Source organism: Aethalodelphis obliquidens, unplaced genomic scaffold (genome assembly GCF_003676395.1).
Source record: "Aethalodelphis obliquidens isolate GAN/ISIS:26980383/991018 unplaced genomic scaffold, ASM367639v1 scaffold21, whole genome shotgun sequence".
In the NCBI taxonomy this organism is placed as follows: domain Eukaryota; kingdom Metazoa; phylum Chordata; class Mammalia; order Artiodactyla; family Delphinidae; genus Aethalodelphis; species Aethalodelphis obliquidens.
The window spans coordinates 13,264,957-13,291,011 of NW_020837965.1; the positions used below are offsets into that span (position 1 = coordinate 13,264,957).

The 26,055-nt window shown below is 43.7% G+C and overlaps 1 protein-coding gene across 3 annotated transcripts in view; it reads right to left on the reverse strand.

Annotated features, from left to right (window-relative positions):
* The window catches only part of KCNK10 (potassium two pore domain channel subfamily K member 10), a 138,414-nt gene that overhangs the window by 50,716 nt on the left and 61,643 nt on the right, over window positions 1-26,055 (reverse strand). For all 3 annotated transcript variants that reach the window (XM_027120241.1, XM_027120240.1, XM_027120242.1), the window contains exon 2: window positions 20,883-21,217. In XM_027120241.1, the coding sequence (XP_026976042.1) occupies window positions 20,883-21,217 (335 nt within the window). The remainder of the gene's footprint in view (window positions 1-20,882; window positions 21,218-26,055) is intronic.

Below are 26,055 nucleotides of genomic sequence, written 5' to 3' on the forward strand. Positions count from 1 at the left end.
CACACACACACACACACACACACACACACACACACACACACACACACGGCTCCTTTTAAAAATAAATAACAATGACTCCTCACTGGCTACCGGATTTGGAATTCCATACACCTTAAAATTCCCAGTGACTTGGCCACATTGATGCTGCAACCTCATCTCACACTATACTATAAAAGCCTCCAGCCCTGGGCAGGAAACGCTATGAGACATCCCCTCATACTTCTGGAACTTTGCTTTGCCCTCCCACCAAGGTGCCCACCCTTCAGGGTCTAATCTGGGCCCCATTTCTTCCAGGAGGTTCAGTTTGTACCTTGTAGCCTCCACAAAATGCCTCCATCCCAGGACTTACGCTTCTGCACCCATACATTTAACGGGCTTTTGATCACACACTCCCTTGCTGGAAATCCTTCCCTACTCTCAGCATGCACAGAATAAGGTGGAAAATTCCTCAACAGCCCTTCCTGAGCTCACCCTGCCAAACTCCTTCAGGCCAGGGGAGAGGGTAGCAAGAGATTTCAATCAGGTGAGCTGTGGTGAGGAAGGTAGGGGCTTCAGACAGAGGTGACAGAAATATGAGTTACTTCTAGAGTCTCCATTCCCTGGACAAAATCGTAATAACCCCATGTGAATATTGCCAGACACAATTAAATATTGCAGTGGGATTATATTCATCCTAAATAATGCCCATAAAGCTCTGTTAAAACAAGCAGACAGGGGCTTCCCTGGTGGCGCAGTGATTGAGGGTCCGCCTGCCGCTGCAGGGGACACGGGTTCGTGCCCCAGTCCGGAAGGATCCCACATGCCATGGAGCGGCTGCGCCCGTGAGCCATGGCCGCTGAGCCTGCGCGTCCAGAGCCTGTGCTCTGCAATGGGAGAGGCCACAACAGTGAGAGGCCCGCGTACCGCAAAAACAACAACAACAACAAAAAACAACAAGCAGACAGTGGTTGCCATAAATTAGATTACAAATGAAAAAGTCAATCATTGTTAGTAACATTTTGCCTTCATTGATCTGAGATATTTCAAACTCTTTAAACCAGGGATCAACCCTTTTCCAGAAAAGGTCAGATAGTAATTGTGGGCCACATATGGTTTCTGTTGCAAACCCCCTAGACAACTTACTGGACAAAAGAAAAAAGCTCTTTTGTTTAAGTCTTTAGTTTATTCTTTCCTGCCTCTAAGAACATGAAATATTATACTGGCCACTGTTTCTAACATAAACCCTGGCACCCCAGAATTTCAGATCCAGCTGCATGGGATGTGTCTTTGCCTGTGGTTTAAATCGGCCTAATCTACAAGGATCACTTATTCATCGGGGGTTATGCAATTCTCTGCTTTAGAGAAAAGACAGATGCCAAGTCCTTTCTGCTGGTAAAATACCCATTGTCACTATACTTTGAGGCCATCAGACCAAGCCACAGGCCTTAACTAGTGTTTATAGCCTCATAGTCTATTCAGCTCTGATGGGAACACCTGGAAATAATACCTCAGGGACAGCTCCAGGCCCCAGTCGCTTAGGTAGCCACAGACCACACCATCAATACCTAATATTTACAACTTCTATGAAGCTGCAAAAAGAGTTTGGGTTCAATCAGGTCTCACTGTGCTGAGAATTACACATAAATATCCTAAGCAGACCAACTGCTGCCTATAAAAATGCAGATTTGCAGCAAAGACAGGCAGGGATAATTATTTGCTTCATCAAAAAATCCAAAGTAAGATTCCTTTTCAAGTTTCTTTTCTTTGAATTATGCAATTTATAAATATTTAATGTTTACATATGTAACCCTGAAGGAAAGTGTCTATCGGTTGAAAGGAAAGGAAATTAACATTTGTTGAGTGTCTACATTGAGGCAGGTGTTTTAGAAGTGTTCTTCCATTTTATCCCTTCCACAACTTGTGTGTTATTCAATTTTATCCTTTCTACAACTTGCAAGAACTTTATGGAATATTATCGCTCTTTCGAGATAAGGAAAGAGGCTCAGGAGAGTTAAGGAACTTGCCCGAGGTCACACAGCCAGGAAGTGGAGAAGTCAGAATTCAAGTCTTGACTCGCCCAAAGCCACGGTTTTGCCCTTTCCTCTGCATATGGTACCCAGAACACACTCATCCTCCCCCACCCTGTGCTCACCTCCAGACAGAGATGAGGGAGAGGTCTTGTCACCGTCCAAGAATTTAGACAGAAGGGACCTCACAAGCGACCATTTCTAATTAGACTACTTCCCTGAACATGTCCACGGGGGCACCAAACTTTATTTGGCTGCTGGAGCTGGTGAGAGCTTAATGGCTCAGCATTAAATTTTAAATTAAAAATAAATAAATAAAAATGGAGAAAGGTTGATTTTATAGCCTGAAAGGGAGGGAACAGAGAAAAGACAGAGAAAGCCCCCCAAAAAAGAAGAAAGGAAAGCAAAAGAGACAAAGTGTCAGCTGAGCTCAGTTACAGCAATGCCCAAGACTTCTGAAAAGCAGGTCCATCTAGTACCCAGTTTTAACTTGCTTCATATGTGTGATATAAATTCCTCTCTCGCTCCCCCAAATCTTCAGTAAAGTGGGCTATACAAGCAAATGCCCTGGGGAAGTGGTTTTAAATATAAGGATTGTTATGGGCACTGTGGGCCAGAATGTGATTTAAAACCAGAAGTGAGAAGGAGAAAAATAAGGCCTCTCACAAGTCACCAACCTCTTGGTAAGACTTTAGAGGATCCCCAACCCCAGGAATGAGGCTTGATTCTATCTAGATCACATACATCAGAAAGACTCCAGCAAACAAGCAGAATTAAAATGAATTAACAAACTCAGGTTACATACCTACAGGGGAAACCCAGTATAAATGGACTGTTATCACTTGAACCAACACCATCGTTTTAAACTCAATAGTTCTGATTGAATTCATACTTCTAACATTATTAATTTTCTAAAGTATTTTCTAATAATCTTAACTGTTTGAACTCAAGTAAAGCCTTTTAAAATTAAATGCATTTGCTTTTAAGTTTGTTTTTCTTTCTCTCCATTCAGGCTGCAAAAGTGAAGATAAGCCAGCCCATTAGAAGTGTCCAAGCACGTAGATAATGAAATGACGAAACTGAGCCATGTACAGTCTGGCTTAAAGGATCATAAGGGTAGAGGTTCAACCAACATCAGCATCATTTTAAGCCACGATCTCAGACTTAATGAGCATCACATGTTCAGTTACAAGATCAACCACTACCAAGTTCAGAGAGGTCTTCTGAGGATCAAAAAGAAAAAAATTAAACTACATGTCATGTGAGAGTTTCAAGCTTCAGGAAAAACATACTATAGATAAGAGGGTCCCATTTGAAAATTTAATTCCACCCCTTTTTGAATTTCGTTTTTAGCCTGTCAGTTAGAACTTCCAGCTCCTACCCAGTAAACGATTCATAAATGAATGTTTCAATCAAAAAGAAATGAGTGGGGCTTCCCTGGTGGTGCAGTGGTTAAGCATCCGCCTGCCAATGCAGGGGACACGGGTTCGAGCCCTGGTCTGGGAAGATCCCACATGCCGCGGAGCAACTAAGCCCGTGAGCCACAACTACTATGCCTGCGCTCTAGAGCCCGCGAGCCACAACTACTGAGCCTGAGTTCTGCAACTTCTGAAGCCCGTGCGCCTAGAGCCCGTGCTCTGCAACAAGAGAAACCACCGCAAGGAGAAGCCCGCGCACTGCAACAAAGAGTAGCCCCCGCTCACTGCAACTAGAGAAAAGCCCACACGCAGCAATGAAGACCCAACACAGCCAAAATAAATAAATAAATAAAATAAATACATTTAAAAAAAAAAGATTGCTTTAAAAAAAAATAAGAAATTAGTGAACAAACAACAGTAATAAATGTAGGCACATGGTCTTCCCAGAGGTGTGAGAGGAAAGCAATTATTTCTTTGTAATACAGACAAACATAAGAAAGTAGTCCAACACAAAGAAATATAATGATTGTCCTATTTTTTAAAAAATAAAGAAGGAGAAGGAAGAGTTGGTGACAGTGGTAAGGTCTAAAAGAATCTGTTTCTAACTTACTTACAAAACAGAAACAGAATCACAGATCTCGAAATCAAACTTATGGTTACCAAAGGGGAAACGTAGGGGAGAGAGATAAATGAGGAGATTGGGATTAACATATACACACTGCTATATATAAAATAGAAAACTAACAAGGACCTACTGTATAGCACAGAGAACTATATTTGACATTCTGTAATAACCGATATGGGAAAAGAATCTGAAAAAAAATGGAGATATATATATATATGTATATATATCTGATTCACTTCGCTGTACCCCTGAAACTAACACAACATTGTAAATCAACTATACTCCAATAAAAATAAATTTAAACATCTGTTTCTCACAGAGAGTAGAATGGAGATTGCCAGGGGCTAGAGGGTGGAGAGGGCAGATATTGGTCAAAGGGTACAAACTTCCAGTTATAAGATGAATACATTCTGGGGATCTAACGTATAGCATGGTGATTTCAGTTACTAATACTGTATTATATACCTGAAGTTACTGAGAGAATAAATCTTAGATGTTCTCACCACAAAAAAAGAAATAGTAATTATACGACATGATGGAGATGTTAGCTAATGCTATGCAGGTCATCATTTTGTAATAAATAAGTATATCAAATCAATACGTTGTACACCTTAAACTTCCCCAATGTTATATGTCAATGATATCTCAGTAAAACTGGAAAATAAATAAATGAAAGGATCTCTTTTCTTCCTGCTTCCTCTATCCTCCTTCCTTCCCTGCATTAGGACCACCAGAAAGGTATAACAGAGAAACTGCAGCCTCTCCCAAAATGAGAAGGGGATAAAGAGCCCTCGAAGATCCCCCCACCAAATTCTCCTGGTGCTGTCATCCCATGCGGCAATGCTGGGTTGTATAAATCACTGTTTTGGGCAGCACAAGATACCATCATGAGTGTTAGCGCTACTCTGGGATGAATGACGGCCCACAGGGGACCACTAACTGTCTGTGGCTTTTCTCCTATGATCTGTGTACTTGGTGAGACAATCTGTTTCTCTGTTTCCTCACATGGCACCAAAAAGGAAGACAAACAAAGGTGGAGAGGTGATCACTCAGCGTGTCTGAGACTGAAGAATGCAGCCGATTGGCACCGTATACATGGACGCTAATAACCATGGCGATGGTTTGATTTACTGTCCAAACCAGGACACTTGCAGAGGGAAAAGGGCCTTGTTCACGATTATGCTTGAACTGCAGGACAGGCATAAGACAGGATGTATGATCCTTTTACTAACAGCTCACACTACGGGAACAAAGGGAAATGACCTCATCTGAGGGCACAAAGGTGGCTCTAGGTCTACAACGTTCTTAATCTTGAGAGGGCACAGTCAGCAAAAGGATTTATGAAGGAGATATTTAGCCAGGGGTCGAGGCAAGAGGAGGGGGTCGTGGTGGAAAGTGGCTTCATAAATGCATTCAAAGCGGGCATACTTTCAGCCATTAATGGACAGAAGGAAAGCCACAACCCCTGGGAGACAGAGAAGGGCAACTGGCAGACCACATTCATTACAACTCACAAATGCCCCTAATGACTCAAAACCCTGACAACAGGGTAGCAGCATCCTTCCCCCGCCTCACACATTTGTTGCGGAAGGGCCTCAGGTGAGAAGTGGAAGTATGATATTAATTTGTTCACCGCAGTTGCTTTTTATTTCTCCTGCTTCAGAAGCATTTCACATATAAATATTTCACAGCAGCAGAAGTGACCGTGCTGGGGCTGGGGGCAGGGGGCGGGGCTCCTTCACGTCCAAGTGCAAAGCCACATCATATACATACTTCAGACAACAGTGGGAGGCATCAGAGAGGAAACCCGGAGCCACCCCCATTAGCCTTTCCTCTGTCCGGGGTGTGCTTTACGACCTGGTTATAAACGTAAAGTGAAGGTCACCTGCAGATTGGACAGCGTGAGTGGAGAATTTGTTTGAAGAATAAGATAGAGAAACCCAAGGTGAGCTAGACGGCACATCCAGAGCCTGTGGTCTGAGGAAGGTAGCTTTCCTTGCTACCACTAGTTAATTCTTTGGGGAGAAAATGTTCTAAAACTCAGTTCCTTAGCACCTGGGTATACACTAATGACTGATGTAGCCAAACATTGTCATATGGGACCAAGCCATATTGGCAGGAGACCTCCTACCTTCCAAATTGTGCCTTACAATGTAGAATTAGTTTTTTCTGTCTCTTTGACTACATGGAAGGATGAAATAAGAGACATTTTAACGCATCAAGTCCACTAAGGAAGCAGAGATATATGTGTGTGCTCTGATAAGACCAATAAACTTTCAGAGTGACTAACTGTCGTCCTTTCATCTCAGGTTGGACTCAGCCTCTACCAAATCTGCCAAGTGATGATGAAAAATCACCTTGGTCCTGAGGAGAATGCTTGATGTATGCACTGCTCTCTCTGCACTTGAGATTATTCCTATCAAAGATGAGTTTACCCAATTTCTGGGGAAAAAATTTTTTTTTTTTACTGGGCTACAAAAGCAGCTCCAGGAATTCTGATTCACTGCCGTGAGCTAAACCCAAGATGACTACTCCTTCCATCGTCACTGCATTGGAGAAAGCTTGAAATTTAACAGACGATGCTTCTGCTATCTTGTTTTCATTGTAGCTTTTCACTTGGACTCTTTCTTACTTTTGAGTGCTGGATATTAATCCCAAATTAATATTTCATTTCCTGTGCCCCTTAGAAAATGTATCAGCACCTTCTACCAGCACCTCAGCTCTCTCTCCAGTTTGCAAACCTTTTTTCTAACGCTCATCTGTTATGTCACTTTCTTCCACCTGAAAAAGGACAATATAGGGAAGTAGGAATTTGTACATCTGATCCTCATTTTTCAAAGAACAAAAGGTTAAACCCTCCCTTCCTCAGTAAGGCTAACCCTCATCCTCAAGCTTTCCGTCTCTTCCACCCATTTCTACCAAGAATGAAGGGAAAACACATGTTCTCAATAGATACGGATAAGCGACTCTCAACTGCGGACCTGAATGATACATCATGTACTGTGGCTTTAAATAGAATCTATTGGCCCAGTTCAACAACTTTTGTGAAGATGCAAAGCCATGTCCCTCTAGAGCACAACCAACAGATAATTATTATTCTCTGTAGTCTTCTCACAGGAGAATGAAGGTCCTTCTGGGGGTCCCACAGATTGAGTCAGAGACTCCTGCTCCGTGAATAAGGGCCTGAGTGTTTCCTTGTCTTCTGGCACCAGTCGCACTGGACTTTAACTACCCAAGCCACGTCGGTCTCCCCCAGCAGGAGTAGAGCATCTTGGTGAAAAAGCGTGGGTTCTGGAGCCAGGCTGCCTGTGTCCAGATCCCAGTTCTACCTGTCACCTAAGCTTATCTAACTTCTGTTCCCCAGCTGCTTACCCTTACCTCGAAGGATCATTGTAAAGACTAAATAACAATAAACATGAAGCATTTAGAGCAGTTCCTAGCCACAGTAAATACCGTGTAAGTGAGCTAGAGAGACAATGGATTCTGGAGGACAGGAAGTAGACGTCTTGCATCATTTTTTCTTTTATTTTTCTAATCATCAGTCTAACACAGCACCTGCTTCATGACAGGCATTCAGCAAATATTAGTTATTAAAATGAATACAACTGATTATGAGTAATGAAAATAATTGTACGAGCCACACACCACCAAAACCTTGTTAAATAACAAGTCACAGATGTAGAAAACAAACGTATGGTTACCAAGGGGGAAAAAGTGGGGGAAGGATAAATTGGGAGATTGAGATTGACATATACACACTACTATATATAAAATAAGTAACTAATAGGGACCTACTGTACAGCACAGGGAACTCTACTCAATACTCTGTAATGGCCTGTATGGGAAAAGAATCTAAAAAAGAGTGGCTATATGTACATGTATAACTGATTCACTTTGCTGTATACCTGAAACTAACACAACATTGTGAATCAACTATACTCCAATAAAAATTTTAAAAATAAAAAAATAAATCTTGTTAAATGAGATTTTTGCTTCACCTTCAATGAGGAGCAAACACATGCACATTTGTAGATAAATGCAGACACCGACACCGTGGCATTCATTTCTGGATTTTGTTTTATTTTTATGAGAGTTTTTTAAGAACACTGACTTCTCATTTGCAATTCATTTTTCTAGTGTCATGCCACTTGCCATTAGCTCTTTAATTTCTGGCTTAAAAGCTTTAGATCTTCTTCCCTAAACAGTGATGGACTCAACAACCCCAGGGATAAAAACAATAATAATAATGAAGTGTAAGCCTGTAGAGACAGGCCAGGGGCTGCAAGCCCGATCTTGCACACACTGAACAATCTTCTGCATGACCACTTCACTGAAGAAAGGGCAGTGCCTCTGATTTCAGGGCAACAGCCAGGGGAGTTGCTTCAACTTGCCAGAGCTGCATCTTTGGGCACAAAGATGTCGATCTTGCGCTCACCAGAGGTCACCTGCTGCCTCGGCTGCGGTCCAAACTTCCTGCACAAAAGGCTGCTTGGAGGAAGGGAGGGTTCAGGGCAGGGAAGGAGAAGGCTCATCTGGCTTTGCACGCACTCACAGCAAGGATTTCCACTGGCTGCTGAACGGATGTCTCAGGCGCCATCCTTTCCTTAAAATCATTACGTTCTTAAATAAGTAAAACTTTGGGGCTATGGACACCAAGGGAATCTGCTCATGCATAAAGAACACGAAGAAGTACTCTTGACAACCAGACCGAGGGGAAAGGTCTTCTAGAGCACAGAAACAAAATCACTTTCTGCTTCGCTTCTGTGAAGGTTCTAAATGAAAGGGGAGTTCCCTGGCGGTCCAGTGGTTACGACTCGGTGCTTTCACTGCCGTGGCCTGGGTTCAATCCCTGGTCAGGGAACTAAAATCCTGCAAGCCTCAGGCGCAGCCAAAATAAAATAAAATAAATAAACGAAGGGCTCTTGGTCTCCAAAACAGATATACAAGCACCATTCATTCATTTCTCAAACTGTAAGCAACTTCTACGGGCCAGCTACTGTGCCAGGCATCAGGGATACAAGGATAAAAGACACAGACTCAACCTCAAAAAGCTCACAATCCTGGGAAAGAGACAGGTGAGAAAATGATGACTAGCTAATAGAGTCTAATAAGCATAGAGGCAAATGTGAGTGTTTGATGCTACCAGGAGGGCCCACGAAGGCTTCTTCCAGGCCTTGAGTTTTGGCATCTCTGAGGATAAATCAGTTCAGAAATCCAGAGCATAACACTTAGCAAAGTGCCACAGTTGGCACTCCATGAACGTTTAGCTGATGAATGGATGAACGGATGACTAAAACCCAGCTCATAACTACCACTGCTATACTCTGGGCTTCTAAGAGGGACCAAAATGGCAATGGACTGACTGATCGGATCACGTCACCCTGCTGCTTGAAACAGCCAGAGCTTCCCAGCGCTCTTAGGATAAAATCCAGCATCAGGCCCTGCAGGGTGTTGCCCCTGCCTGTCTCCAACCTAAATGCCTACCAATCTCCCCTTGTTAATGGACCTCCGGCCACCTACACTCCCCTTCTCTCAAGTTCCCAGACGTCCCGGCTTCCTTCCACCCACAGGGGCCTGACAGCTCCCTCCGCCCAGAACCCCTGTCCTACTAATCAGGTCTGTTCACGTGCCTCACAGCTCTAGTTCCCCCATCCCTTTGCAGCATTCATCTGGTTTTATTTACACTTATTTCTGTGATTACATGCATAAGGTTTGCCTCTCCCACTACCAATCAGGAGGGTGACCATATAATTTATCTTTCAAACCACGTTTGAGAGGAAAAGGGCCACTGTTCGCAAATATTTCAGATCCACAAAAGCTGGGATGTTTGCCCATCCTAGCTATAAATGCTCCAAGAGGTCGGGGACTGTGTCTGCCTTTTATTCACCATCATGGCCCCAGTACTTAGCGCTGAGTAAATCAATAAATTTGTCAAATTAATAAATGAATGAGGGAGTGAGTAAGCAGGTGAGTGAGTGAGTGATTTGGGGTTTGGCAGAAGAGAATGGTAAACGTCACATCCTTGGGAAACGTTCATGGGTCATGCAAATTAACCAACATCTCCTGCTTGTGGGGAGAAATCTTGACAGCTCAAGATCTCTGGCCTTCCCTTTATCTGCAGAATAGCAGCTTCAGTCACCATGACAACATCAAAGGTCCATGCCCAGGACCACAGCATTGTACCCAGTCCTCTCCTGCAGCCGCCCATATCTCAAATTAACTCCTCCGCCAGCAGTGAAGTGAGTCACTATACCAGAGGCCCACAGTTCAGCACCTGGCCCTGGCACGGATGCTCTCCATATGCTGGGAGCGTTAAAAATCCAGGGGAGAAGGAGAACGGGAATCTGTGTCAGAAAGCAAGCACTGACTCTCAGGAAGGAGCTTTCCCATCCTGTGGTTTAAGTGGATTTTCCCTTAGGAGGAATTTGTCCTGATACAATTACACACTCTTCAGCCCCATTGTGTCGAGCCAGGGATAGAGCCTGATGAAGAGACCATGGGCTCTGGAGTTGGAAAATCCAGATTCCAGGCCCACTTTTGCCACTAGCTAGTTGCGAGGACTTAACCAGGACACCTAGCCTTGGTAAACGGGGACAGTAACAGCGGCTACCACTTGGAATAATGGGGAGTGAAAATGAGGTTCAGGAACACATGTAAACTGCCTGGCCCCAAGCCTGCACACAGTCAAAACTTAATCAGTGGTGTCAAACAGTATCCGTCAAATACATCTTGAGGCCCCAGTACTGAGCAAAGGATCCAAGACTCTAACCATTTATTAGCAAAGAATAAAAATCCCTAAGCGATCATACAGTGAAAATCAGTGGCAAAGATCCTACCCATCAACATAAAAAGTCACAGCCTGACAAATGACCACTACAGACCCTCATCCACGCAGGCTGAAGCGTTCTTCCCTCCCCTGTCAGTCAGTGAAGCCTCATGATTTTGTCCCTTGACGGTTACAGAGGTTGAATGTTTTATTGCTTTCTCCAAGATGAGTCATGTGGGAAGTTTCTCAAACAACTGCGCTGGGGGCAGGGAAGGAAGCAATTGTGGCCTGTGAGAGCATGGAGGGTAAAGGAGTTCTTGGGATGGAGTGACTGCCTAATTGAGTTGATGGAAACTGCGACTTCATAAACCTATTCAGGGGCTTCCCTGGTGGCGCAGTGGTTGAGAGTCCGCCTGCCGATGCAGGGGACACGGGTTCGTGCCCCAGTTCGGGAGGATCCCACATGCCGCAGAGCGGCTGGGCCCGTGAGCCATGGCCGCTGAGCCTGCGCGTCCGGAGGCTGTGCTCCGCAACGGGAGAGGCCACGACAGTGAGAAGCCCGCGTACTGCAAAAAATAAAAAAAAAACAAAACAAAACAAAAAACCTATTCAATGTATTGGTTTGGCCAAAAAAGTTTGTTGGGATTTTTCCATAAGATGTTTGGAGACGAAAGCTGGACAGGGGGAAATAGTGTTTCCTAAATGCCAACTCTATGCCAGATACTCTGCTGAGCACTTTACGTGGGTTAACTCACTCCCTCCTCCCATTATTCCGAATGAAGAGGGACTGCACCAACCCTATCATAGGAAAAGCAGCCTTAGGTTTAATAGTGCTAAAGACCAAGTCTATCTGACTCCAATGTCCATGCTCTTTCCCCTCCTTGACACTCCCTTCTTTGAAAACACAACAGTCCATATTTAGAGTGCTATGGTACCGTGTCAGCCCACATTTCCCTAAAAATTTCTCTTTCTCCCTCCAATCTTTTCCTTGGGGTAAAACCTTTAAGAAAAGGCTCAGACGTAGTGTAGGGGGTACTGACCGTTGACACAAGTGAGCAGTCTAGCACAGTGCTTAGACGTATGGGCTCTGGAGTCTGGCATCCCAAGGCCCAAATCCCAGTTTAACCACCTATCAGCTGTGTGGCCTTGGGCAAATTACTTAATTTCTTAGAATTTATTTGTTCATCCATGAAATTGAATGATGACAATAGCTCCTACCTGTAGGTTTGTTGCAGGGGTTAGATGAATAAAGGATTGAAGCACTTAGAACATGCCTAGAGGAACGTAAACATAAATGTAAACGTAAACATAAACATAAACGTAAAAGTGGTAGCCATTTTTTATTATTACAACAGCTCTGCAGGAAATTTCCCTACTACTGTCATCTGCAGACTCTCTCACGGAGTCTCAAGGGTAAGATTCCAGAGATGAATGGGTCTTCTGTGTCCTCTGTGGACTGAACTGCTGAAGCCCAGTTCAGGTTAATCAGCCTGCCCCAGGGCACCACACTAGAAGATGGACGTGCCTCACTGAGGGATAAAGAGCAAACAGGCCCGGAGGATGCAGGCCCTTTCACTCACTCACACTCTGGAGTCACTGGTCATCCCATGGTCTGAGTGACCCACTCCTTGGGGCTGCCTGAGCCTTCTGGGTCCCTGAGGTTCTCCACTATGTGTTTCAAACCACACAGAGGAACAGTCAGTGTGAACAGAGATCATGGAGCCAGCCCCGGTGTCTGCTTAATAGATCTGAGGCCAAGCGTCCCCATCAAAGCTGGGATGATTATCTAGGTGGCAGGGTAAGCCTCTAAATGACACAGAAAACTGCTAGGTTACTTCCCTGGGCTCAAGCCACATCAACACAGCAAATGGTGTTAGCAGCCCAACTCAGCACTCAGGGGAGTCATTTCTGCGAAGGGGACTTTACACTTTAACAGTCGAAGCAAATCAAATTTAGGATTTGAAGCCCCAAAGTGCATTTCAGGAGTTTTCTTCTCTTTTCCCTTAGCAGAACCCCAGGATGCGCATAATTTAGAGGTTTTCTACTCCCCACAGCATATCCTGCTGAAATAACAACGGAAGTCATGCTGGGGCCCTTAATGAGACAGGGCCAGAGCTCCGTGACCCCAACTAGGTAGGGTCTATGAGCCCCGTGCCAGCCTGAAGAAGCTACAGAAGACAGACATTTGCCCTTCTTCTTCCCAATAAAGAGATCTCGGGGTCTATGTCTCTCAGGGAGGATCTGAGGCAGGAGATAGATGGGCCCCAGGCTGAGCAGCTGGAGTTTGTCCCCTGTGGACAGATACTCCAAGATAAAGATAATATTTATCAGGAGAACAATAGGAGAGGCTGAGCCCTGCCCAGAAAAAAGATAGAGACCACATATTTCTCATTGTCGAGGTCGAGGAGACCTTCCCTACTGCACATGCGCAGAAAGGCTCCTTGGAGGTCAAAACAGGAGTGATGTCAACCTACCCATAGGCCTCTTCGCTAGAATCCATCTTGGCTAAGAGATGCGTGCACACACTTGGGAGGACCCTGAGATATACCAAATACGGACTCAGAACCAGGCAAAGCAAGATGACTGGCCAAAGGAAACCTAGAAGAAATGCCCCATATAGGTGATTCAAACTACCATGAGGGCACGACTCTCTCTGAGTCCGCCCATGTGTCTATCCACACGTACTCTTTTTCCTCCTAATAAACACTTTACTTGTTTCACTAAAATAAAATAATAATAATTTAGGGGTTCTCTATATTTCTTTTTCCTGCCTTCCCTAACAAATAAATAGTAGCGATCACAATAGCTCAAAGTAGCTGAGCTTTTTGTTTAATCTTCACACCTCCCTAACAAGTGGACACTATTATCATAATCGTCATTTTATAGAAGGGAAGCTGAGGCCTGGGGTGACTCCCTTTCTCACCCAGGTCACACAGCCCACGGGCAGAAAAAAGATTTAACACAGGAAGATTAACTCCAGAGTGTGGGCGCCGCTCGCCGGGCTCCCCCGACCCACATGGCCTCTGCTTGAACAGGAAGGAAGGCGGAGCACAGGGCAGGCACTCCAGACATCTTTGCTGAACGGGACATGAGTCGTCTTCAAGTTTGCTTTGTCAGACTCTCTTAAATGTGGCCCCTTCACTGTGTCTCAGCATGGCCCACCGATGAGGTCCCAATATGCTTCCGAACTGGTCTTACTTCTCCAATTTCTCCTTCCTCCAACCCTACATCCTCAGCGCTCAAAGAGTTACCTTTCCAAAGAAAGTTTCCATCGTGTCCCTACCTTCTTAAATCTTTCAGTGACTCCCCCACTTCCCACAGCACAAAGCCCAAACCGCTCGGCAAGGCTCTCTGGGCACCTCAAATCCAGCCCCTGCCCCCGTCCCAAGCTCATCTCCCACCACCTGCCCACACCTCTCAGCTCAAGGCACACGGACCACCTGCACCTCCCTCAACGGGCGCCACATGCCGATACCCTTCGCGGTGGGTCCTGAATGATGAAATCCTTCCGTATTGCACGTTTCTGTTCCCATGCGTGGTGTTTAAGAGAACAGGACAGTGGTCAGACTGCCCAGGAGTGAATCTGAGATCCTCCACTCACTAATCAGGTATCCTTGAGCGTGTAACTTCACCTCCTGCTGCCTCAGTTTCCTCCTCTGCAAGTGGCACAAAAGACTATCCTCATAGAATCGTTGTAGGGACTAAAGGAGACAAATGGCCACGAAATCTTCCCTGACCTCTGTTTGCCTCACTGGGGTGCCACTCCAGTGATCATCGAAAAGACAAGAGATCACAGACGCTGGGGAAAACGTGGAGAAAAGGGAGCCCTCGCACACTATTGATGGGGTTGGAAACTGGTGCAGCCACTACGGAAAACAGTATGACGTTTCCTCAAAAAATTAAAAGCAGAACTACCAAATGATCCAGCAATTCCACTTCTGGGAACACATCCAAAGGAAACAAAAACAGTAACTTGAAAAGGTATCTGCACCCCCATGTTCATAGCAGCATTTACAGTAGACGAGACATGGAAACAACCTGAGTGGCCACAGATTAATGGATAAAGAAGTTGTGAGTTTTACATATACATGATGTAATATTATTCAGCCATTAAAAAATGAAGGAATCCTGCCATTTGCAAAAACATGGATGGACCCTGAGGATATGCTCAGTGAAATAAGTCAGATGGAGAAAGACAAATGCTGTATGATTTCACTTACATGTGAAATGTTTTTTTAAAAATTCATAGGAGGGCTTCCCTTGTGGCACAGTGGTTAAGAATCTGCCTGCCAATGCAGGGGACACAGGTTCGAGCCCTGGTCCGGGAAGATCCCACATGCCGCGGAGCGGCTGGGCCCGTGAGCCATGGCTGCTGAGGCTGCGCATCCGGAGCCTGGGCCCCCAAACGGGAGAGGCAAAAAAAGGGGGGGGCCCCGGTACCGAAAAAAAAAAAAAAAAAAAAAATTCATAGGAAAAAAGATCAGAGATAGGGGGTGGGGAAAGGCCAGTTGGAGGAAAGGTACAAACTTCCAATTATAAGTAAGTCCTCGGGAGGTAATGTACAACTTTATGAGTATAGTTAACACTGCTGTATACTGTATGTGAAAGTTGTTAAGAGAATAAATCTAAGAGTTCTCACCACAAGGAAAAACAAATTTTTCCCTTTATTGGATCTACATGAGGTGATGGATGCTAACTCAACTTTCTGCAGTAATCATTTCACAATAAATGTTCAAACCATTATGCTGTACACCTTAAACCTATACAGTGATATATGTCAATTATATCTCAATAAAACTGGGGAAAAAATAGCTCCATTCCGATGAATTCTAGTTATTGGTTTATATGCCTCTTCCTCTAGGGTTTCTCAATCTACTGCCATGTGAAACTGGATAATTCTTTGTTATGAGTGGATATGCTGGGCATTGCTGAATGTTGAGCAGTGTCCCTGGACTCTACCCACTAGACATCTGTAGCACCAACTGTGACAACTGAAAACGTCTCCAGACATTGTCAGATGCCCCCTGGAAGCAACCCCCGCTCCCCACTAAGAATCACTGCTTGAAATTCTGAGCTCCTTGAATAATACTATAAACAGCAGCAGCAATATCTATCTTTTTTTTTTTTGAGTGCGCACCACGTGCCAAGAGCAGTTCAAAGCCCTTCTCATGAATTATAGAACTTAATCCTCTCAATATCCTAAGGGTGAGGGATTTTAGGCACATTTTATTGATAATGAAATGGAATCACAGAGAAGTTCACAACTTGCTCAAGGTGTATTTTATCTTCATCTTTTCTATCCCCAACACTTAGCATGTTACCTGATATAACAGAAGCTCCGTAGCAACTTAAAGAATGCATAGATGAATTAATGAATGAAACAGTCTCCTCCATAGCAGCATCTGGGTCAGGGATGGTGACCCATCTGTCACACCCAGAGTCCTGTGATACCTCATAAAAGTGGTTTAAGTCTTTGGAAAATCCCTCCCCAGCTATGGCCCTTTTAAGCTAGCCAGGCATTTCACAGGGGTTAATCTGTTCCAGGTATTCTGTTTTTATTATTAATAACATGAATTACACCTTCCAGATTAGCTTTATGAGGGGTTCACTCAATCCAGCCAAGAGTCCTGACACTACCAGATAAATACCATTGACCAGCCACATACAACAATAAAAATATCGGTGAGATACAATAATATTATTTTTCCATCTTAGGACACACCACACTGAAAACCCTCCCAAACACTGTGTTCCTTATGAGCACTACATACAGCGCTGCTGAGAGGTGTAGAGTGGAGAGGATGCCCCCTGGTCCAAAAGTGTGGACACTTTCATCCTATGAAGGAATCAGTGAAGGGTAAACCATAATAAAATTTTTTAACATCTTTATTGGAGTATAATTGCTTTACAATGGTGTGTTAGTTGCTGCTGTATACAAAGTGAATCAGCTATACATATATATATATCCCCATATCCCCTCCCTCCTGCGTCTCCCTCCCACCCTCCCTATCCCACCCCTCTAGGTGGTCACAAAGCACCGAGCTGATCTCCCTGTGCTATGCAGCTGCTTTCCACTAGCTAGCTATTTTACATTTGGTAGTGTGTATATGTCAATGCCATTCTCTCACTTTGTCCCAGCTTACCCTTCCCCCTGCCCGTGTCCTCAAGTCCATTCTCTACGTCTGTGTCTTTATTCCTGTCCTGCCCCTAGGTTCTTCAGAACCTTTTTTTTTTTTAGATTCCATATATATGTGTTAGCATACGGTATTTGTTTTTCTCTTTCTGACTTACTTCACTCTGTATGACAGACTCTAGGTCCATCCACCTCACTACAAATAACTCAATTTCGTTGCTTTTTATGGCTGAGTAATATTCCATTGTATATATGTGCCACATCTTTATCCATTCATCTGTCTATGGACACTTAGGTTGCTTCCATGTCCTAGCTATTGTAAATAGAGCTGCAATGAACATTGTGGTACATGACTCTTTTTGAATTATGGTTTTCTCAGGGTATATGCCCAGTAGTGTGATTGCTGGGTCATATGGTAATTCTCTTTTTAGTTTTCTAAGGAACCTCCATACCGTTCTCCATAGTGGTTGTAACAATTTACATTCCCACCAACAGTTCAAGAGGGTTCCCCTTTCTCCACACCCTCTCCAGCATTTATTGTTTGTAGATTTTTTGATGATGGCCATTCTGACCAGTGTGAGGTGATACCTCATTGTAGTTTTGATTTGCATTTCTCTGATGATTAATGATGTTGAGCATCCTTTCATGTGTTTGTTGGCAATCTGTATATCTTCTTTGGAGAAATGTCTATTTAGGTCTTCTGCCCATTTTTGGATTGGTTTGTTTGTTTTTTTGATATTGAGCTGCATGAGATGCTTGTATATTTCGGAGATTAATCCTTTATCAGTTGCTTCATTTGCAAATATTTTCTCTCATTCTGAGGGTTGTCTTTTCATCTTATTTATAAACCATAATAATTTGATTCTTGACTGACACAGGTTCAGCATTTTTAACTGCTTAGCCTACAAGAAACTGTAAGTAAACACCAGTATAAATCCTTATGTCAGAGTAGATGGAGATCTTAAAGTATCCCATGTCCAGGATTGATAGTCAATGGGTATAAAGGGAAAAAAGAGGAAATGCTTTCTGTTAAAGAGCAAAGAACTCCAATGCCTTTTGACTCTGTTAAAATTCTGGAAAGTGTTGAACATAAAACAAATGTTTAAGAGAGAGTTAAGCTTATGCTAAAGTAAACACTACTTCAAGGGCTGTAGACTCATTGGGCGAGGCAGGGTAGAGCCAGGCAGACCTCACTTTGAATCCCAGCTCTGTCATGTTGGTGGTTGGAAAGTTACTTAACCTCTTTTAGCATCAGTTCTTTACCTGTAAAATGGGTATAATTATACCAACTTAGAAGGTTGTTGGAGAGATTAAATGAGATGATGGGTAGAAGAGGCCTAGCTCATAACGGGTGGCTACTAAAGGGTATATGTTTTAATTGTTATAAAAATGATCTCAAGGGCATGCGTGCACACACACACACACACACCCTCATTTCACAGAGAAATCTTCGAGGTCAAAGGATGGGTCTTAACAGCAACACCAGAACTAGAATCTCTACCCTCCTCCATTCTGTCCTTCATTCTGGCCACTGAATTCTTTCATAAAGGAGAAGGCCAAAGAATGAACAATAGAGAAATACGGAATTAATAAATAAATGCATGAATAAGCTCAGATGTCTCATGGCATCACCAGTGTTATAGATTTAGTTTGATAGCTCATCCCAAAAGCATTTCTCTATTGGGTAGTAATTAGATGTAAAGCCATGCAGAGGCTACACATGGATGCAAAGATAATAAGATATGATCCCTTTCCTCAAGATCTCATTGTCTAAGGAAAGAAAATTCAGGCACAAGTCCAGTTCAATTCAGACCACCTTTTAGGTTATTACATGTATTGCAACTAAATAAAAAGGATCTCACCACATATCACCACAACATGTATAATAAGTTCCTTACTGAAAATTACTCCCGAATTAGACAGATTGGTAGCATTTTACCATGAAAGGAGAAAAAAAAAAAAAAAAAGACAAGGCCATCTAAGAAAGAGTGATATGAAACACTGCCCCTTGACCTTTAGAATTGTAAGGTTTTATTTTATTTATTTATTTATTTATTTATTTATTTATTTATTGGCGCTACGCGGGCCTCTCACTCTTGTGGCCTCTCGCGTTGCGGAGCACAGGCTCCGGACGCGCAGGCTCAGCGGCCATGGCTCACGGGCCCAGCCGCTCCGCGGCATGTGGGATTTTCCCGGACTGGGGCACGAACCCGTGTCCCCTGCATCGGCAGGCGGACTCTCAACCACTGCGCCACCAGGGAAGCCCAGATTTTATTTTTTAATAAAAACTGTAGGATATAGGTATGAAACCATATGTATTCCAGGAAAAAAAATGTATATTTCTATTAATCTAAGAGTCAAGTCAGATTATAGAAACTAATTTAAAAGACTACAACTACTATGAAGGGGCCAGATCATAAGCAGCCTCAGAATTCCCCTCCCCTATCAGTGTGGCTGGAAATAGATAAATAAATAAGCCAGCCCAGACTTGTGAATCCTACAGAATCCTAATTTGTAGTAGCCATTAGAATTTTTTTTTAGCCATTAGAATTTAATGCTGGTGGGACTTCCCTGGTGGTGCAGTGGTTAAGAATCCGCCTGCCTATGCAGGGAACACAGGTTCAATCCCTGGTCCGGGAAGATCCCACATGCCACAGGGCAACTAAGCCCGGGTGCCACAACTACTGGAGCACACATGCCACAACTACTGAAGCCCGTGCGCCTAGAGCCCATGCTCTGCCACGAGATAAGCCACCGCAATGAGAAGCCGGCACACCACAACAAAGAGTAACCCCCCCTCGCTGCAACTAGAGAAAGCCCGTGCATAGCAACAGATACCCAACGCAGCCAAAAATATAATTAATTAACTTTTAAAAGAAAAGAATTCAATGCTGGTAATCCCAGAGCCAGAAGGAATTGTGAAAGCTGTCTTTTCCATCCCTCTGTCTTCCAAACTTTAGAACCCACAGAAAGATGGGACTCTCCCTTGCCTCCATAAACGTCACCGCCCCCCACCACTACTCCTCGTGGCTCAGGAGGGCATGTAGATTGGAGGCCGCCATCCTGCCTCACCTCCAAGGTGAAGCCCATCTGCTGGGCTCTAAACCACTTCCCTTCCCTCTTCCCAGGACTCGGTCCTCTCCACCTTTTGCTCACTTCTCAAGCCTCCTGTTTCTCTTCCTCCTGTCATGCCACCTTAGATGACTCCCTGTCTCCCACATCCATTCCCAGCCTCACATCACCCCTGCCAAGGTCGCCCCACCCCTTCCTCTGCCTTGTTTCTGTAGGCGGGGGCCCAAAGTTCTCTGCCTCCATTTTTTATGCACTTTTTTCCTTAATATCCAAGGCATGGAAGGGCTTTAGTACAGTGCCTGACACACAGTAAGTGTTCAAAAATAGCAACCTTGATTATCCCTGTTACTGTTATCCTTATTATTTCATCCTCACAAATCCACCAAAGCCTCTTTCAAGTCACTAACACCCTACCCATCCCACAGCTGGTGCCCTTTTCTCTGCTCCATTCTCATCCACCTGTGACAGGTTCATACATCCCTGCTCCTTTAAAATTCTCTCTTTCTTTGGTTTCTGGGCCACCCTCTTACCCCAGCATCTCACACAGATTTAAAAGTTAATCAGCATATATAAGTGGCCTCGAATCTGAAAATCCAAAGCCCTTTGCCGGCTGCTGCCTCTGGCCACCACGTGCAAAAGCAGGTGATACAAAACACAGCCTGCTCCTACGTTGTACATGTGACCCCTCTTCCCCCACATTGTCACGGGTCTCCACTCAAGTGTCACCTCCCAGAGAGGACCTCCCTGACCATCAGTAGCATCTCAACCAACGGCAAAGCTCAGTGAGCCAGAAAGACAAAACCAATGTCACACTCTCCCCCCGACCCAAGGTGATTCTACTGTGGACTCACTCCTTGCTCACCTGAATCAATGTCTCCAGCTCCTGTGGGCTCACACAGACATGATCCCGCAGGAATTCTGCCTTCTCCATGGCAATAGTGTTCTTTTGGCTGCTCTCAAAGGGCTGTTCCAATGCCCGGAAGACGAGACCGCCCGTGACGAGGTAGACCACCACGACCACGAAGATGGCAACCACTGTTTTACACTTCATGACGGTCTGCAGGGCCCCCTGGGAGGCACCTTCCATTCTGGCTACCACCGTGGCTCGGGAGGAGATGGAGAGGCGTGGGGCCGCGTAATGCCCGTTAGTGGTGCCCTTGGGCTGGCACACCGGGGGCGCTGCTGCAGGAACGGCCACTGAGAAACGGGGTGGGTGAGAGGGGAAAAGAGAATTTGTTTATAAACACAAAGCCCAAAACTTGTCGGAAACAAAGCACAGGTGTCTTTCTCAAGCCAGCTTTCAAACGTGAGTATTAAAGATTGGTTCACCAAGCCTGCAGTGAGGGAATTCAAGCAGTTGCTAGGTGTCTGTTGAATTCTAAAACAGTGAGCACCAGGTGTTCTAGTTTTCACACACAAAAAATAATATTAATTGAGTCTGAAATGTTTATATTTCTCTACAAGGGTCCAAATTTGAAAGCCATGTCTCTGTTATTTCTCATTCATTTTCTCCCTTAGTTTCCTTGTTAAGTGATGTGTAAGACACACAACAAACCATGATATTTTAAAAAGAGACATATTGTGCAATTTGAAGAAGAAAAGGTAGGAGAAGGATACCCAGCAGAATTGTCCAAGTGCTGAGGGCTAGGTAATACCAAGAGTATAGAAGAGATGAGCATCTAGCAAGTTTAAAAGTTCTTTATCCAGGTCTATGGTCACAAAACAAAAGAAGGGTGAGTTTGCTATAATGAAGAGTCAAAAACCAAACACAGTGACACTCAGATCAAGATAGACAGGCAGGAGGACATAGAATTCACCTCCCCCCACAAACACATCAAAAATACATCTACAGGTTGAGACCTGTGTCCTTGGGAGGGGACTCAGAGGAGAAGGGAGATTTCATGGGTGGAGACACTCCCTGGGAAGTGAGTGGTTCAAGCCACATATTGGGTGCCCCAACCCTGGGGTCCTACATAAGGAAGACGACCCCCTGGAGAGCTGGTGGGACTAACAGGAGGGTTGTGGAAAGCCTGGACTCCACTCAGGAGGAGCGTGCTTGTGCTGGCTTGCTCCTGAAGCAGGGACGAGAGGGCAAATTGAAATCAAGCAGGTGGCTGGCTGGTTTCCCATGACTTCCCCAGTGTATACACCAGCCTGATCCAAGTGAACATTCCAGCCTTGCTTGCCTCCCATCACAGCTCCACACTGGAATAAGCTGCCATGAGCAAGGAGAGACCTTAGTCGTGAGACACTGAGGTAGCTCAAACCTGAAGCAACATCTGAGAAGGGCAGAGGCAGCCGTTGCTTCACTTATACAAGTGGCACATCAGAGGCAGTCCAGATCTCTGATGGTGGCTGGACCGCCATGGACTGTAACCCAGCCCTCACTGAGTGCCTGTGCTAGCTCCTCTTGCTCCAGTACTGTTCTACTCTGGAGTGAGGGTGCCAGTGCTGGGAGGGGGAGAGCACATACATGAAGGGAACTGAGCCGGTTTGGAAGCCCAACTCTCACGGCTTCTGCTCTAGCAACTTGGAACCTGACCCTGCTCCCCCACAGGGTGATGATGGACACTTAGCACAGAAGCTTCAGCTTACACCTGCTCCAGCCCTAGTCTCTCCATCTCCATCGCCACCTCCTACCAAGATAATAGCTGTCAGCACAACCTGAGGAAAGATATGGCTTGTGTTCACATCAAATCCAGCTCTCCCACCAAAGCCACTGGCAGACTCAGACTGTAAAGGAATGCTCCAACATAAGGAGCAATGGGTAACTTTTACCTAATTTCATAGAAACAGAGAAAGATAAGGAAAATGAGAAGACAGAGGAATTTTCTCAATTGAAAAAGCAAGAGAAAACCCCTGAAAAAATAATTAATGAAATCAAAATAAACAAGTTACCAAATGAAGAATTCAAAGCATTAGTAATAAGAATACTAACTGAATTAGGTAAAAGAATAGATGAGAATTTTAACAAGGAACTAAAAAATGTAAAATAAAGAACCAGTCAGAACCAAAGAATACGATAACTGAAATGAAAAACACACTAGAAGGAATTAACAGCAGATGAGGTGACACAGAAGAACATAGAAGGGATCTGGAAGATAGAATAACAGAAATCACCCAATCAGAACAGCAAAAAGTAAAATAAATTTAAAAATTAGAACAGTTTAAGAGATCTCTAGGATAACATCAAATGTACCAACATTCACATCATAGGGGGCCCAGAAGGAGAGAGAAGGGGGTTGAAGATATATTTTATGAAATTATGACTGAAATCTTCCCAAATCTGAAGAAGGAAACAGATATCCAACTCCAGGAAGAACAGAGAGAGTCTCAAACAAGATGAACCCAAACAGATCCACACCAAAAGGTAGAGAGAATTCTAAAGGCAGCAAGAGAAAAACAAAGAGTCATATACAAGGTATCCCCCAGATGGCTATCAGCTGATTTTTCTGCAGAAACTTTGCAAAAGCCAGAAGGGGTATCATGATATATTTAAAGTGCTGAAAGGGAAAAATCTGCAACCTAGAACACTCTATCCAGTAAGATTATCAATTAGAATTGAAGGAGAGATAAAGAACTTCCCAGATAAGCAAAAACTAAAAGAGTTCATCAATACTAAACCAGCCCTAAAAGAAATGTTAAAGGGTCTTCTCTAAGTGGAAAAGAAAAGGCTACAAGAAGAAGTATCTATAGGAAAGGAAAAATCCCACTAGTAAAGGAAAATATACAGTAAAGGCTGAGGATAAACTGCTTAAATAAGCTAGTACAAAGATTAAAAGACAAAAAAGTTGTAAAATCAAGTATAACTACAATAATCAGTAAAGGGATAAACATGAAGATGAAAAATATTACATCAAAAATAAAATATGTGGGAGAAGTAAAAATTGTATATCTTTTAGAATGTGTTCGAACTTGAAGAACTACCTGTTTAAAACAAATAGATGGGCTTCCCTGGTGGCGCAGTGGTTGAGAGCCCGCCTCCCGATGCAGGGGACACGGGTTCGTGCCCCGGTCCGGGAAGATCCCACATGCTGCGGAGCGGCTGGGCCTGTGAGCCATGGCCGCTGAGCCTGCGTGTCTGGAGCCTGTGCTCCACAACGGGAGAGGCCACAACAGTGACAGACCCGCATACCGCAAAAAAACAAACAAACAAACAAAAACAAATAGATACAGGTCAACACATATGAACCCCATGGTAACCACAAGTGAAAACCTACAACAGATACACAAAAACAAGAGAGAAAGGAACAAGCATACCACTAAAGAAAATCATCAAATAAGTGAAGGAACTAAAAGAAGAAGAAAAGAACAAGGAAGAACTATAAATACAACCAGAAAACAAATAACAAAATGACAATAAGTACACACCTATCAATAATTACTTTAAATGTCAATGAACTAACTGTTCCAATCAAGACATAGAGTGGCTGATTGGATAAGAAAACAAGACTTACCTATATGCTGCTTACAAAGAGACTCACTTCAGAACTAAATACACACACAAACTGAAAGTGAGGGCATGGAAAAAGATATTTCACGCTAATGGCAATGACAAGAAAGCAGAGGTAGCAATACTCACATCAGACAAAATAGACTTTAAAAGTCTGTAACAAAAGACAGAGAAGGGCATTATATATTGATAAAAGGATCAATACAAGAAGAGGATATTACATTCATTAACATATATGCACCCAATACAAGAGTACCTAAATATATAAAGCAAATATTAACAGACATAAAGAGAGAAACTGACAACAATACAATAACATAGGGGACTTTAACACCTCACTTACATCTATATACAGATCATCTAGATAGGAAATCAACAAGGCAACAGTGGTCTTAAATGACACAATACCAGTTGGGCTTAATAGATATATATGTATACAGGACATTCCATCCAAAAACAGCAGAATACACGTTCTTTTAAAGTGCACACAGATTGTTCTCCAGGATAGGTCACATGCCAGGCCACAAAACAAGTCTCAACAAATTTAAGAGGATAGAAATTATATCAAGCATTTTTTCCAACCACAGAAGTATGAAACTAGAAATCAGCTACAGAAAGAAAAATGGGGAAAGCACAAATCCACAGAGACTAAACAACATGCTACTAAAAAACTAATGAGTCAACAAAGAAATCAAAAAGGAAATCAGAAAAAAACCCTGAACAAATGAAAATGAAAACACAACTTTCCAAAATCTATGGGATGCAGCAAAAGCAGTTCTAAGAGGGAAGTTTATAGCAATACAGGCCTCAAGAAACAAGAAAAATCTCAAATAAACAACCTAACCTTCCATCTAAAGAAATTAGAGGGCTTCCCTGGTGGCTCAGTGGTTGAGAGTCCGCCTGCCAATGCAGGGGACGCGGGTTTGTGCCCCGGTCCGGGAAGATCCCACATGCTGTGGAGCGGCTGGGCCCGTGGGCCATGGCTGCTGAGCCTGCGTGTCCGGAGCCTGTGCTCTGCAACGGGAGAGGCCACAGCAGTGAGAGGCCCGCGTACCGCAAAAAAAAAAAAAGAAAAAAAGAAATTAGAAAAAGCAGAACAAACAAAGCCCAAAGTCAGCAGAAGGAAGGAAATAATAAAGATCAGAGAGGAAATAAATAAAATAGATACCAAAAAGTATTAGAAAAATCAATGAAACCAAGAGGTGGTTTTTTGAAAAAGTAAACAAAATTGATAAACCTTTAGCTAGGCTCATTAAGAAGAAAAGAGAGAAGACCCAAATAAACAAAGTAAGAAATGAAAGAGGAGAAATAACAACTGATACCACAGCGATACAATAAATCATAAAAGAATACTATAAACAGTCATATGCCAACAAATTGGACAACCTAGAGGAAATGGACACATTTCTAGAAATGTACAGCCTGCCAAGACTGAGTCAGGAAAAAAAGACAACATGAACAGACGTAAGATTGAAATTGTAATAAAAAAAATCTCTCAGCAAACCAAAGTCCAGGATGGGATGGCTTCACAGAGGAATTCTACCGAACATATAAATAAGAGCTAACACCTTTCCTTCTCAAA